At 36.4% G+C, this 15812-nt stretch overlaps 4 protein-coding genes across 4 annotated transcripts; all 4 read left to right on the top strand.

Moving 5' to 3' along the window:
• Positions 1–2668, top strand: LOC142545741 (S-adenosylmethionine synthase 3-like). Its single transcript, XM_075653095.1, has 2 exons — positions 1–206; positions 1229–2668. The coding sequence occupies exon 2, from the start codon at positions 1236–1238 to the stop codon at positions 2406–2408; it is 1173 nt and encodes a 390-aa protein (XP_075509210.1). The 5' UTR covers positions 1–206; positions 1229–1235; the 3' UTR covers positions 2409–2668.
• Positions 2669–3424: 756 nt separating this feature from the next.
• Positions 3425–5551, top strand: LOC142545740 (dual specificity phosphatase Cdc25-like). Its single transcript, XM_075653094.1, has 3 exons — positions 3425–3568; positions 3637–3775; positions 5216–5551. The coding sequence occupies exons 1-3, from the start codon at positions 3486–3488 to the stop codon at positions 5384–5386; spliced, it is 393 nt and encodes a 130-aa protein (XP_075509209.1). The 5' UTR covers positions 3425–3485; the 3' UTR covers positions 5387–5551.
• A 2258-nt stretch (positions 5552–7809) lies between these two features.
• Positions 7810–10950, top strand: LOC142545739 (ACT domain-containing protein ACR10-like). Its single transcript, XM_075653093.1, has 6 exons — positions 7810–8325; positions 8876–9085; positions 9274–9379; positions 9587–9923; positions 10054–10338; positions 10443–10950. The coding sequence occupies exons 1-6, from the start codon at positions 8172–8174 to the stop codon at positions 10581–10583; spliced, it is 1233 nt and encodes a 410-aa protein (XP_075509208.1). The 5' UTR covers positions 7810–8171; the 3' UTR covers positions 10584–10950.
• A 2152-nt stretch (positions 10951–13102) lies between these two features.
• LOC142545737 (protein NUCLEAR FUSION DEFECTIVE 4-like) lies at positions 13103–15126 on the top strand. The gene is made up of 2 exons (XM_075653092.1): positions 13103–13209; positions 13287–15126. The coding sequence occupies exon 2, from the start codon at positions 13316–13318 to the stop codon at positions 15044–15046; it is 1731 nt and encodes a 576-aa protein (XP_075509207.1). The 5' UTR covers positions 13103–13209; positions 13287–13315; the 3' UTR covers positions 15047–15126.
• The last annotated feature ends 686 nt before the right edge of the window (positions 15127–15812 follow it).

Here is a 15812-nt window from a genome sequence, read left to right as displayed (position 1 = left end):
CCCACGGCCTAACGACAGGGTAGTTTTTTGGTTTACCGACGGAAGAGAGAGGGAGAAGGTGAGATTCTGAGGATCCACGTTCCTATATATATCACCCCCTTTCTTCTAGTTTGAATACCATCTCCGATTTTCTCAGATCTCCCTCCTTTCTTATCTTCATTGGGATAATAATATATTCAGATCTGAAGCTTCTGTGTCGATCGAAGGTACTCATTAACGTTTTAAAGAATTTTTCTGTTTTAGATCTGGTTAAATTGCTCTCGCTCTCGCTTGTTTAGATCCGTGGCATCTTGGTGTGTTCTTGCTTTGTGATTTCATATTTCAAGTTTTGAGATTGAATGTTGATAGATTTGATGTTTTTGTTTTTGCTTGAGGTGGAAATGTTCCGATATTGACGACGAATCGAATAAATTTAAAGATGCTGTATTTCTTTTTGCAGATCCGTTGCATATTTGTGTTGCAATATGGGAACTATCTTTGTAATGAATCTCGTTTTATGTTTCCGGTTCTAGAATAAATTTTAACGGATTCAACCAACGTAGTTTTTGATTTGTCGCTGATGTAATTGGTTTTGCATGTGCTTTCATCAGGGATTCAGATATCGTTGAACGTATTACATCATAGCGAGAATGTTGTGGTTTATGATCGAGAATCTATTTTCATTGAAAAGTTGTGTTTATAAATATATATACTTGTTCCGCACCTTCATTTTGATGCAGGATTGCTTCGGCATAAATGTTGTTTGTCAGAATTTTTGGGTATAAACTATTCCTAGGTATTATTGACAGAATTTGGACTTGGATTCTAAGGTGCATTTTCATTTGTTATTTGGCGACGATCCGGATTTTTACTGAAAGTAATATTGGATTATATTTATGAAACTGATAAAAAAAAACTGTTTTATGACCGTGGACAGGTACTTGTGTTCTATGTGCGATTTTTGTGTTTGGAGACTCAACGTTGCTGCAAATTACACTAGTCTGGCAAATTAATTTTTAGATTTAAATGAACTCCGGGTTTCATTTTGCTTTTGTTTTTGCACTGAGTCCAAATTATAAGTTTCCCGTTTGTATTCTCCTAGAGTTTGAATATAGATCTGTCAAAGATTCCACAGTGTTGCATCCTTTAATGCACATGGTTTGTATGCTTTGGATTTGGTGTTCTGCATCTGACTACTTTCAACTTAAGACTGCATATGAATTAACACATTCTTTGGAATACTTTTCAGGTATAATATGGACACCTTCCTGTTCACCTCAGAATCTGTAAATGAAGGTCATCCCGACAAACTCTGCGACCAAGTCTCTGATGCCATTCTCGATGCTTGCTTGGAGCAGGATCCGGAGAGCAAAGTTGCATGCGAAACATGCACAAAAACTAATATGGTAATGGTCTTTGGCGAGATAACAACAAAGGCAGATGTAAACTATGAGAAGATTGTTCGTGATACATGCAGAGGCATTGGGTTCATATCACCTGATGTTGGACTCGATGCTGACAATTGCAAAGTTCTAGTCAACATCGAACAACAGAGCCCTGACATTGCCCAGGGAGTTCACGGTCATCTCACCAAGAAACCTGAGGATATTGGAGCTGGTGACCAAGGTCACATGTTTGGCTATGCCACCGATGAAACACCCGAACTTATGCCACTTACTCATGTCCTTGCCACCAAGCTTGGGGCCAAGCTCACAGAAGTGAGGAAAAACAACACTTGCCCATGGCTAAGACCTGATGGTAAAACTCAAGTTACCGTTGAGTACAAGAATGACAATGGGGCCATGATCCCTATTCGAGTCCATACCGTTCTCATATCAACCCAGCATGACGAAACAGTAACGAATGATCAGATTGCAGAAGACTTGAAGGAGCATGTGATCAAGCCTGTGGTCCCGGCCCAGTACCTTGATGACAACACAATTTTCCACCTTAACCCATCTGGCCGATTCGTCATTGGTGGCCCACATGGAGATGCAGGACTCACTGGTCGGAAAATCATCATTGACACTTATGGTGGCTGGGGTGCTCATGGCGGTGGCGCTTTCTCCGGAAAGGATCCCACGAAGGTGGACAGAAGTGGGGCGTATGTGGTTAGGCAGGCAGCCAAGAGCGTGGTGGCTTCAGGACTTGCTCGTCGATGCATCGTGCAAGTTTCTTATGCTATCGGTGTAGCAGAACCACTTTCAGTGTTTGTTGACACCTACAAGACTGGTAAGATCCCAGACAAGGATATACTGGCTCTCATCAAGGAGAAGTTCGACTTTAGGCCTGGAATGATCGCCATCAACCTCGATTTGAAGAGAGGGGGCAACTTCAGGTACCAGAAAACTGCTGCTTATGGTCATTTTGGGCGCGACGATCCCGATTTTACTTGGGAAACTGTTAAAATCCTGAAGCCTAAAGCTTGAATCTGTGGCCAGATAACGTAATGTCATTGTTCCTTAGCAGGCCTAAAAAATAATGCTGGATTGTTTTGTGCTTTAAATTTTAGAAATGCTTCTTGGAAGGAAGTGTATTTGAGTCGTTTTTACTGTTTTTTAAGTTTGTACTTGTATTAGTATGTTGTCATTGAATATGCCTAATCAATAAAAGTCAGTTGTATTTGGTGAATGTAATCAGTCTCAACTCTCATGATTTAATGATACTTGAATTTGTATTATTATTTTAATTTTCGTTTCATCGTTCGTGTAAAATAATTCATCAAGTTATGCCTTATTTTTTAAAAAGGTTTATGTACCCCCCCCCCCCCAAATACTTCCCTATTATACCGAACTTATATTAAAATATTCTATAAGAACTTATATACTTATAAATGGTCGGTAAAGTTACCCATCATTGTTTAAAAGCTAAGAAATGATGTTGGGCTTAAGCAACCGGCCCAAAAATTGCAGATCCATTAGCATAAAGTGAATTTTAAACTTTATATTTATTTAATGTATATATTCTATTTTTATTAATAAATTTTGTACAGAAAGTAGGGTATATATATACAACAAAAAACATAACATATTTATCCATCGGCATTCTAAAATTGCTCAAATTTTTTTAGCTTTTTAGGGATCTTATTTTTGTAGCTTTTTATGTATCTTACTTGTCAATGCAAAAAATGTATTGAAAATTCGTTTTGTTTCTCTGCGTTTCATTCTGTACTCTCAACTCTGTAGTACGATTTTATATATTTTTACAAATGGATGGATAGTAATAAAAAGAAAATAAATGCAAATATTCATAAAATGATGCTATTATTTTGGAAATTTTAGTTTTAAAATAAACTCACGCTCACATGCTATAAGGCATTTATCGACCAAAGTTCTGACTCCAGATTTAAACATAATTTTTTTTATAAAAAAAACAAAAGTTGACATTTTTAAGATATTAAATTAAAATTACCAGGTCAAACTCTGGACAGATGGAGCCTGGAGGACATAAAATTTATTTACTTTAGTCTAAAAGGTATAAAAATCATGGTGTAGAAGAAGAAAGGCATGGCTCGGAGCATCGCATACATCACCGGCTCTCAGCTTTCCTTTCTCAAGAACCGCCCCAATATCGCCATTGTCGACGTCAGGTACACGACAAGTGTTTTTGATTTCGCGAATATGATCTTTTTTTATTGATAATTTGTTCGAATTTTAGGGATGATGAAAGGAGCACCGATGGGCACATAGCTGGCTCGCTTCACTTTTCCAGCGACTCATTTGTTGACAAAATACCCAATCTAATTCAAGCTGCTGAAGGCAAAGATACCCTTGTTTTCCATTGTGCTCTCAGCCAGGTGTGGTTTACTGAATTACCTTTCGTTTGCCATGATTTTTCCGTTTCTCCTTGGATGCGCGTATTGGTGATTGGCGTTTAATTTTTATTATGTGTTTTATAGGATCTGACAAGTTTTCCGTACTGTAGTTTGTATTTGATCGTGTTTGAGTATGGAAGAAGATACAAATTCACAATCATCTCGAGCTTTATTTACAGCTGAATTCACATTCCATTATGGAGTGAGGGTTAGGTTTGAGAGGTTTCTCATTTGATGTACTAGGTCTAGTTATGGGTTCTTTTCTTTCTAAGGTTGGTGCTCTCGTTCTTCTACGGCTTAGGAATGACAAAATTGGCCAAGTGTGTGTACTTTGATTAATTAAGGCGACTCATAGACGGAGCAGTATGATAGATGAGGAAAACTCATTTAATGAAGTTCGCAATTGGCCCTCGAGGGAAGCTGGGTAATTTAGTGAGTCCACTATTGACTTCTCATGTCTAGAGTTATTGTGGCTGGCTTGGTTGGTTGTTAACTAGCTCACTTTCCCAACGGCATTACGAGTATTCTGTCTTTATAGAGCATGTATCCTACCGCAAGATTGACAATTGTGTTTTTGGTAGAGGGATTTGGTGTTTTTAAATCAGACATAGCATATACTTATAGTGATTCTTTTAGGGATTTCACTCAATCTTCATCTAAATCTTTATATATTTGGCCTTGTCTTATATTCATTAATCATTTGATCATCTGACTTTCTTGCTTTCATTTTCTGCAAAGCCTGAGATAGAGATCTAAACATAAGAATGAGGTCGCAAGAGAGAGATTGGTTTCTAAGTGGATTTGACATGCTAGCCTCTGTTCTGTGTTCGCATTTTACTTTAATCTCTCCTGTTCCATGTGCCGTGAAAGTTAGATTCTTGGGATGTTAAGAATGTCATGCACTCTGGAAAGGAACCAAAGCATTAGCTACTCATTATTATCTTCAAGGTGGACAAAAATATCATGTATCTCTATGGTAAACTTATGCTATGATCTTGTATCGTTGAACTTTTTCTGAAATGACACATGGAAGGCCCGCACTCTCCCTTATTCTTTTCTTCTTTCTAGTTTTATGTCCGGGTTTTGTTATTTGATTTGGGGTGGGCCAGGGTGCAAATTGTAGTGTAAACCGGTTTGAGTCCCAAGTTCTAAGTTGGAAGCAGTTGTGTTGGCTGTACCACAGATTTTAACATTATAAAAATTTTAATTTACAATCATCGCTCGATCGTTATAAAGTTAGCAAAACATGAAGGTACATATCTAGTAGGTGCCTTTGATCACATTTAGAGTGCTTATAATTAAAGTAGGCATTGCCTGTAGTTAGCCCATAAGTCTGATTTACTTAAGTTGTTGAGAGTTCACATTTATAAGATGCATGCCGGTGAAAAAGTCACCAGAATGAATGCCTGAGCTATTTTTCAGGTACGTGGACCCAAATATGCGCGAAGGCTTACAGATTATCTCGCTACCATTAAAGAAGAGGTGGGAATAAAAAATGTCATGATTCTGGAACGTGGCTATAATGGTTGGGAAGCTTCCGGAAAGCCCATTTGTCGCTGCACTGAAGTACCATGCAAGGGGGAGAAAGATTAAATCCCTGTTTTTGTCAACCAAGAGTGCTCATATTGCTATATGCCTATTATCTTGTGGAGCAATAATATGAAATTGTGTTTGGTGTGCTTACATTGTATCATTTAACAAAAATGAATATTTTCTTCTGACTTCTGAAGGAATCTATGGTCTAAAGTCATTTGATTCCATGTGATTATATGCTTTTACTTCCGTATGTACGGTCTCCATGGTTGTTAGGAAACCCGTCAATGACTGGCTCTGCAACTGTAAAGCCTTCGGATTTTTGCTTGTGAATTTCTGTGGTTGATCCCATTAAGTAACTTGTTCCTTCGTCTTTGGGTTGATCTATTAACTAGCAAAGTGTCGCAAAATGTTGCTGTTGAACTAGCATCAGAGTTCGGAATTTAATCAAAAGTGCTAATATAAATAATGTTAATATATTAAAATTATATTATAAAGAATTCCAGATCGTAACAATTTTTCCCGCAAATTGGTCTTTTGTTTTTGAGTTTCAGAATCAATCGGCTATTTGGGTGTTGACTTCTGAACCATGTTTTAGAAAAGTAAAATGAACACTTGAAAATTATCGAATACCCAAAGTTCAGGTACCAATACGCCGGGAGAGAAATATCCCCTGAAATCGAGTAGTACCCAACATGAACCCAGAAAAAAGTCCTTAGCTGACAACCAATTCTATATTTTCTATAATTTTTATGAATGGAAATAATGCAGTTCTTTTAAGAAATCTCGGTTTTATTCGTTCATTTCAAAATTTTGTGAATGTATCAACAAGTCAGCTTGCAACTTCAATATATAAAATTTAGAAACTAACACGTTTCTTGGATTATATTTTTATGAAACTGGATTGACTTGTACATCTTCTGTTATTAAATTAAGGTTTTCCCCTGCGAATTATGACTCTTTTTCCGGGAAATTCATTCGGCCTCGCTTGTTCCTTTCCAAAATAAACTTAAAAGAAAAAATATTTTTGGAAATATTATATTTCGATATTAAAAGTTATGTTCTCTTATGACTATCTTATGATAGTTGTTTTAAAAAATTTAGAGTTAAAAAATATCCGATGTTTTAAATTTAGATTAATAAAATTATAAATGGGTGAAAATTTTTTTTTAAGTTGGATTTTGAATGGAGCATAGTCTACTTAAAAATCATCCAAGCACGTAAAAAAAAATCCTATATTTTGGCAAAAAAAAATTCCTATAAGTTGTCGTTATCAATTTAATTTTCTTTTAATACACAACTTTCGGAGCAGGTACGAAGACAGCTCTCTAATAATCTCGTGCATTGACTTTAATCTTATTTAAATTTCTGATTCACAACTATTACTGGAAAGGTTTTCCCATTAACAATTCTAACCACAATTAATTATACTAATTTCGAATAATTTAAAATTTATCCGAAAAGGACAACATGAAGTGGGTGGTTATCATTTTTTAATTGCTTGATCCACCCACGAAATTTCCTCGTATATATTACATACATACATACATATATATATATATAGCCTACGTAATCATTACCAAAACATTGCGTCATGGGTTGGCGTCACAAGAACCTTAAAATGTCCTAAAAGACCAGAATCCAACGGTTACAAGGATAATGAAAACAGGGAAAGCTAATCCAATAGATCTGACGGTGGGCTTTTGTCCACCACTTTGAATGGTTGGTCTTGTCAACACTTTCATTTTCTTTGAATCGATGTAGTCCCATCCTTACATAATAATACAATTAGTTTGTATCCACTTGTTCATATAATATTTAACTTCGACGTGAATAATGTAATTAATGGTACCAATAATTTTGTTGCCCCTGCCACACTTTTTTACGACATGATTTTGATAAACATTGATTATTCCCAATCAAAATTGGAATTTTCATACTATAAACACAATTAAAATCCAAGTGAATCCATGCTTCTTTGGGAGTGCAAATCCAATATCACAAGAATTCACTCTACATCACAATTTATAGATTTTTTTTATACAAAATTTCAAACTCAAATTTAAATTAAATTATTTAGATTAGGAGCAATGGCACTGACAAATGCAGGATTTCAATTGGAAAATGATGTCAGGTTGCAAAATAAAAAAAATGAAGATAGCCGAATGGAAAGTTGAATATTCCCATCATTTTTTTTGTATCCTAAACTTTATCCCAACATTGAGTTCCCATTTTCTTGAATAAATAATCAGTAGAAGTTGTAATTTGAAAAGTATTTTAGTTTTTTTTTCCTTTTATCATGTAGCCAAATTACTATTAACATGTAAAAAATTATAATATTTAGGCTTCTATTTCAATTTTTTTTAAAAAATTTAAGGTATTTCTATTTAAAAACTTTTTGTGAAAAATCATATGTTTAATAAAAAAGTATATCACTTTTTCAGATCAGAAAACTATAGCCAATGATAAATTTATAATTCTGAAAACTTCGAGAGAAGCCTGCATTCATTGCACCCGTTATTTTTTAAGTTTGTAGGAAACTTTTCACCTGACCAAGAAAAAAGCACGAGTGATTCACAAGAAATAGTATGACTCACCGGCTTTAGTTTTTTTTAATCACTAGGTCCTCTTTCAGTATGTTTGGTGCCTATGGTCAGTGAAAACTACTTGTTACCAATCTTCGATGTAAAAGAGGCCATAGAGGAGGGAAGTTTCCAATTCCTAATAAAATCAGTGCCCACTTTGTTGTTTTTTTTGTTAAAAAACAAAAACAAAATTTTGGGTCTGTTACTAGGGAAAGATTCAATCTTTTTGGTTGAAAATTGAAGGGACACAGGCGGGAGAGATGGGGATTTTGTACGATGATGCGGTGTTAATTAGAGTGTCCGAGAAAGAGGAGGAGCCCAGTGTGATTACTGTGAATTGTCGGGACAAAACTGGTTTAGGGTGTGATCTCTGCCGCATAATTCTCTTCTTTGGGCTAACAGTTGTAAGAACTGGTAAATATGTTCTCACCATGGCTTAATTTGTCTCCGTGTTTAGAAGTAAATGAATTGTAGTTTTCTGTTGCGTTGGAGAACAAGAACGTAGAGACACGTTGTTATAATTCAAAAGTACCTTGTTTTAACAAATGTGTGTTGTTTATTTTCTGGGATTTAATTCTGTTGGATTGGTGTAAAAGTTATTTGAAAGATTGTGTTGCTCCTAGATTTTTATCTCTAAATTTACTGGATTAAGTTTCGTTGTAAAAGTGCGAGTATTTGGCTGCTGTCGGTGCAGACTTAATCTTAGCCAAGTGAAAAAATTTTAAAATAACCCTGCCAGAATTTCAGTTTGAAGTTGTTTTCTGTTTTTTTTTTTCCAAGTTTTGTTATGTAAAATATTGGTTGACAATTAAAAATCGAATGTGGTTTTACAGTTTAAAAAAGATGGTTTCCTAGAAATGCAGCTGTTACACTTGAAATGCTTCATTTGTGATAGATGGTAGCTTTTTCCTAATTATTTTGTAAATTTTCCTTCATGTCTGTCCATTTGATCCCGTGTTTGAAGACATGTCTACGGATGGAAAATGGTGTTACATAGTGTTCTGGGTGGTGGGCAAACCGAGTACAAGATGGAGTTTATTGAAGAAAAGATTGATGGAGGCGTGCCCATCCTGTTCCTTGGCATCTGTGATATTATCCGAAGAGGCCGAAACAAAACCCTCGGATGTTTTCCTCTTGAAGTTCTGTTGTCATGACCGAAAAGGTCTTTTGCACGGTAAATGCTGTAATTTTGCAGCGGTAAGGTTCTGTAAATTCAAGTTGGATAATTATAATGGTTTGTATTTTGTGTTTTGCATTTGGTATTCCCCTGGTTCTGGCATCTCTTTGGTGCTAAAGTACCTCGATCGAGAAGGATGTTTCGATTAGATTCACTAGTTGAAAATATAGAGAATTTTTTGACAGATGTGACGGATGTTCTTTGTGAGCTCGAGCTTATAATAAAGAGAGTGAAGGTTTCAATGACTCCAGATGGGAAAGCAATGGATCTCTTCTTCATAACCGACACAAGGTTCTGCATTTTTTAACACTTGTCTTGAAACTAGCATGAGGTTGCTTCATTTTACTAGGCTTTGATTTTGCAGCTCGCTAAACACTAATTTTTTGTGGGATGTTCATGAGCATGGGAGGAATTTATATGCTTTTATCTCCTTTTTTAGATTTCCTGAATTTTGTTGGAGTATGATTATGTGACGCCGTACTGTCGGTGATTTACTAGGGAACTTTTGCATACGAAGAAGAGAAAAGATGACACCTTAGGCCATTTAAAAGCTGTTCTTGGGGATTCGATGATAAGTTGCGAGATCGAAATGGTTGGTCCTGAAATTACGAGTTCGTCACAAGGGCCCTCGTTTCTTTCAGATGCAATTACCGAAGAGATGTTCTATGTAGAGACACCAGACGAGCACCAAAATAGCACCGTGGCATTCAAGAGTCCGTCCATCACGATAGATAACTTGTTGAGTCCGGCTCACACTCTTGTCCAAATTGTTTGCCAAGATCACAAAGGTTTATTGTTTGACGTGATGCGAACGTTTAAAGATTATAACATCCAGGTATGTGATTTAATAGTTTAATTGTAACATCATACACAGAAGTATCATCATTCTAAGTCATTTTTTCACGACATCTTCAGACATCTGTTTTTTCCAATGTGGTTGTAAGCTTAATGCTTTTGTACCCCAGATTTCTTATGGTCGATTCACAAAGAAAGAGAAATCAGAATGTGAACTGGACGTATTTATCATGCAAGCAGATGGTAAGAAGATAATCGACCCCAGTAAACAAAAGTCATTATGCTCTCGCCTTCGAGTGGAGCTAAGCAGACCTCTCAGAGTAGCATTGATCAATCGTGGCCCAGACACAGAACTATTAGTCGCAAATCCTGTAGAGTTATCAGGCAAGGGACGCCCCCTCGTTTTCTATGACATAACCCTTGCTCTCAAGTTACTCGATAAAGGGATCTTTTTGGTACTTCTCAATGAACCTTCTTGAGTAGCTCTCATTCATTTTTTTACTATTTTTTGAATATTGATTTCCTCTCCACCTTTTCACACCGTATATTATCTTTAAAGGCTGACATAGGAAGGTACTTGATCGGGGATCGTGAATGGGAAATCTACAGAGTTTTACTCGATGAAGGAGACAATGTCTCCGTATCAAAAACCGCGATAGAAGAGACCGTTTGGAGCATGCTGATGAGTTGGGAACCATAATTTTCCTATGATACAACGAGCTCCTCAACCATGGTACACCTCACACTTAATAGGCTAGACATCGAAATGTAAATATATCTACTCCATGTATGTATACATATAATATATACACCTATAAAGAATTTAGCTTGCAATTCTTGATTAGCGTTTGCACAGCCTACCTGCTAGTTTGAGACGAAGTATCACGGAGAAGATGTAAATATCTGACGAATGTGTAGTACATGAATCTGCTCCCGTTGTATGACATTTATCCGAAATGCAGCTTATTTATGCTTGTATGTGTGTATTTTTTTGTATACATATATCTGCAAAGTATAAACCCTACATTCTACCGGGAAATTGATATTTCTGGACTCTTTTTGTGTTTGTTTCCTTGTTCTATTTTTTTAAAACAAGTACTTTTAATATTTGGATATCTTCGTGATTCTTGTATTTAAAGAGAGATATAAGTTTCGAAATTACTAATTCTTTTTTTTTTGAATGAAATACATTCAATATAATAGGTAAAAAGTGTCGAGTACAAATACGTTGGGCATCCCCATGAAATAAAAATAAATCATAATTCAGCACCTAAATAAAAACCATTAACAGATAGGGATATAGTAAAATGCCATTTGTTATACCAATAGATTTTACAATAAATTACCGAATATTTTAAAATGATTTTTTTTTTTGAAAGGATATAATTTTTTATGACATGAGAATCCGCAGTGACTATCCTTCCATGCACACCGAATAAACTAATAGACTAACACACTAGTCTGTAACTTACGTTGGTCATATAAATCAAGACAAGTAATATGTTACAAATTTGGCCGAAAAATGTCGAAGAAATCGTATTTATTTAAAATAGTTGTTGGTATGAAAGTAGGTACATGATAGTAAATTGGAACTTCAATAAATAATAGTAATATAATAATTTATTTCGGTCCAGATCCGAAGTATTCGTGACCACTTGTTATTTCCGCAGTTTCATTAAATACCAGATAATGCCAATTTTAGTGGGATGATATGGACCATGGTTTTCTTTCAAGTAAAAAAAGGTTTTTTAAGTTTTATTTACAGCTCATTTTTTGGGTAAAAATTAAGATTGGTGATACCCAGTCTATCCAAATTAAGCCCAAACTCCCAGCACATCCTCAATCAAAGTAAAAGGTTTGTAACAGACCTATGTACTTTCCTATAAATACGAGGTTTAGATGTCTAATTTTTCATTCAAGATATTATTTTCAGCAGTACCATGAGCTGCTCTCCACTTATATCCTCATTCTCTGATTTGAGCTCGGAGGAACTACGTCGGGACATCCTCCCGACCCCCTTCTAACTGTCTATTATTCGTGATTTCAGGCTCAGGGCAATTTCGAAATCTGCGTCTGGACTAGTGATACTTGTTGAAATCGGATTCTAAATTTTCCGTGAGTATCAATTTACATTTGTTTAATTTTTGTATACCGGCTTGAGATATGAGATTACGATGAAAATGTATATAAAATCACTATCCTTAAATACATGATTCTTATCACATAATTTGAGTTCTACATTTGTTAGCTAACGTGAACATAATGGATTTTAAACACTTTGACTAGCTCATCGGCCGATAATTAAAATGCTATCGATTTTCCAATACACTTTCGAAGGATATCGTTTGTTATATTGACATGACAAAGATCTAAGAGTAGGTATTTTGTGAGACGGTCTCAAGAATCTTTATCTGTGAGACGGGTCAACCCTACTGATATTCATAATAAAAAGTAATACTTTTAGCATAAAAATTAATATTTTTTCATGGATGATCCAAATAAGAGATCTGTCTCACAAAATACGACTCGTGACATCGTCTCACACAAATTCTTGCCAAGATCTAATTATTTTCGAAAGCCAAAAAATTAATCAGGGAGAGTTATAACATGATAAAAATAATAATTTATGAATGATTAGATTTTATTTATTATAGCTCACTCCAAAAATAAAGATGAGTTAATTTTACGTTTCAAACACTTTTTTTTGTCGAGATAATTTCTCTCACATTTGTTCGTGACACAAATGATAACCCACCAAACTTTCTTTATAATTTTTTTTGTGTGAGCAAACCATACGGATTGGTTGATTATTCCCATTGCCTAGTTTCACCCGAATTAGTTGTGTACCCAAATGGGCTGATATTATTTCTTGTCTATATGAAATGTTAAACAGATATGAATGATTGATCTCTGATTGATTGATTGATCTCTGATTGATTCACGGATACATTAATAGGTCAGCGAGGTCAACAATTGTGGATTGAATACATTGATCAAAGAGCCAAGTAGGAGGTCGACACTCACTTCACTTTCAACATTATCGCTGTTTTTGGCCTTGTTTCCCAAATTTATGAAACTAAAAACACAAGCTTTTCATTTCATATGGCCCAAATTCCACATTTTATGGCAACCACAAGATGTGTGTTTTACTTGCACTTGACTTCTTAAATCTTTGGGAGTAAATGGCCAATAATTTAATTATTAGTATATAATCGTGTGATGTATGTGTACATATGTACTATTTTTATTTACGAAACTTATACTTTGGTAATTCAGAATGAGTTCAAATTCTCGTCCAACCACATGCAACTAATTGTTAAGATAAGGTTAGCATGCTTATATATAATCTTTAACATTTTCCTTGGATGTTGCAAGACATTTTAAACTCGTGTTTCTAAACAAGGAGTGGACGAGTTTACGGAAGAAATCAGCATGGCAGAAGCGACGCTAACCGGGGGTACGTCGGCGAGACGCTTCGTCCTCCAAGCAATCACCGGGCGGTGGTTCATGGTCTTCGCATCCCTGCTAATCATGTCGATGTCCGGTGCCACGTACATGTTTGGCGCCTACTCCGACGCGATCAAAACCTCACTGGGCTACGACCAAACAACTTTGAACCTCCTTAGCTTCTTCAAAGATCTAGGAGGAAACATCGGAATCATGTCCGGTGTAATCAATGAGTTCACGCCGCCGTGGGTTGTGCTCGCCATCGGCGTGGCCATGAACTTCTCCGGCTACTTCATGATATGGCTCGCCGTCACCAGAAGAACTCCGAAGCCCCCGGTGTGGCAGATGTGCTTGTTCATCTGCATCGGCGCAAATTCGCAGACATTTTCGAACACGGGCGCGTTAGTTACTTGCGTCAAGAATTTCCCGGAGAGTAGGGGGATTGTCATAGGTTTACTCAAGGGGTTCACCGGGCTTAGCGGCGCTATTATCACGCAGATTTACCGCGCCTTCTACGGGAACAACTCCAAGGATCTGATCTTCCTCATCGGCTGGCTTCCGGCGGCGGTGAATTGCTTTTTTCTACGAATTGTGCGGCTCATGAAACTAACTCGGCAGGAAAATGAGCAGAAAATCTTTTACCATCTTCTCTATATATCACTGGGTTTAGCTGGTTTCCTTATGATTCTGATTATTTTACAGAATTCTCTTGCTTTCAGTAGGCCGGCATTTGCAGGTGGCGCTAGTGTTGTTACACTTTTCCTATTTGCTCCAATTGCTGTAGTAATTAGAGAAGAATTCAAAATTCGGAAAGCTCAGAAATTAAAACCCAAAAATGACCAATACCAGTTAAAAATAATATCTGAAAATCCACCATCATCTGCCGAAACATCACAACCTTCTCCTAAACCACCGCCAAACACGGCCGGTCAGCCTGATAAAAAAGAGCCACTCCCCTGGTGGCGAGACGTGTTCAACCCACCGGAAAGGGGCGAAGACTACAACATACTGCAAGCACTCTTCAGCATCGACATGATCATACTATTCACCACAGTGACACTCGGCGTCGGAGGGACCCTAACCGCCATCGACAACTTAGGCCAAATGGGAAAGTCGTTGGGGTATCCAAGCAAAAGCGTCACCACATTTGTTTCACTCGTCAGCATATGGAACTACCTCGGACGAGTAGCATCGGGCTTCAGTTCCGAGATTTTCTTGGCCAAATACAAATTCCCTAGGCCACTCATGCTCACATTCGTTCTCCTTTTATCCTGCGTCGGCCATCTCTTGATCGCCTTTGGGGTATCGAATTCGCTCTATTTCTCCTCCGTGATAATCGGATTCTGCTTCGGAGCACAATGGCCGCTGATTTTTGCGATCATATCCGAACTATTTGGGCTCAAATATTACTCCACATTATATACTTTAGGCGGGGGAGCGAGCCCGCTCGGGGCCTATATTCTGAACGTAAGAATAACCGGTCATTTTTATGATAAAGAGGCTCTTAGGCAAATGGCTGCTAAAGGGGTGGCCAGGGAACCAGGCGAAGACTTGTCGTGCACCGGCGTCGAATGCTATAAGCTCGCGTTCTTGATAATCACGGCTGCGACATTGGTTGGATGTTTCATTTCCTTCATTTTGGTACTTAGAACTAGGAAGTTTTATAAAGGGGACATATATAAGAAGTTTAGAGAGCAAGCTAATGAGGCCATGTAATAGAAGATGATTATACAATATATCATCATATATTCAAGCGGATTCGAATAATATATTATAGAAGATTTTATAGAACGAAATGCTTGAATTAATATGTTGGTCTTTATTTTTGGTCGAGTTAGGGATGTGTTGGTACAAAGTTCTGCAAAATTTTAGGCATGATTTAATCCCAAATTTCACTTTGGAACACGATTGAAATTTAGATTTTCCAACTGATTGATAATTGAACAATATACGTTCTAACCAGAACATTTGATGCCCGGTGGGCTGGCAGTTGAGTGGTACAGAGGACACCGCTATTGGCAACTTGTTAAATAAATCCAACGCTGCCAACATCAGTCTAAGAAATATGTATGAAAAGAATGTTTGTTAGAACATCCTTTGACTTTTGATATATATACGCTAACTTTGCTTTTGGATTGTTAAATTGATGATCGAACGATTTAGAGCAAATGTAATATTTTTCAAAAAGATTTAAAAAAATAAAAAATAAAAAGACATTTAATTAAATCAATTTAAAATTAGTCGCAATAACCAGTGTTTACTTCTTTTTTTTTTTAATATAAAAAGAATCCATTTTTATCATTTTTAGGAATAACAATATAAATATGAATTTAAAGTAGGTCTCTAGTGAGACGGTCTCACGGATCTTTATATGTGAAACAAGTCAACATTACATATATTCACAATAAAAAGTAATACTTTTAGCATAAAAGTAATATTTTTTCATCGTTGCCTTAAATAATATATCCGTCTCACAAAATAC

The sequence above is a fragment of the Primulina tabacum genome, chromosome 5 (assembly GCF_025594145.1).
Source record: "Primulina tabacum isolate GXHZ01 chromosome 5, ASM2559414v2, whole genome shotgun sequence".
NCBI classification, from domain to species: Eukaryota; Viridiplantae; Streptophyta; class Magnoliopsida; order Lamiales; family Gesneriaceae; genus Primulina; species Primulina tabacum.
This window is presented reverse-complemented; position numbering and strand designations above follow the sequence as displayed.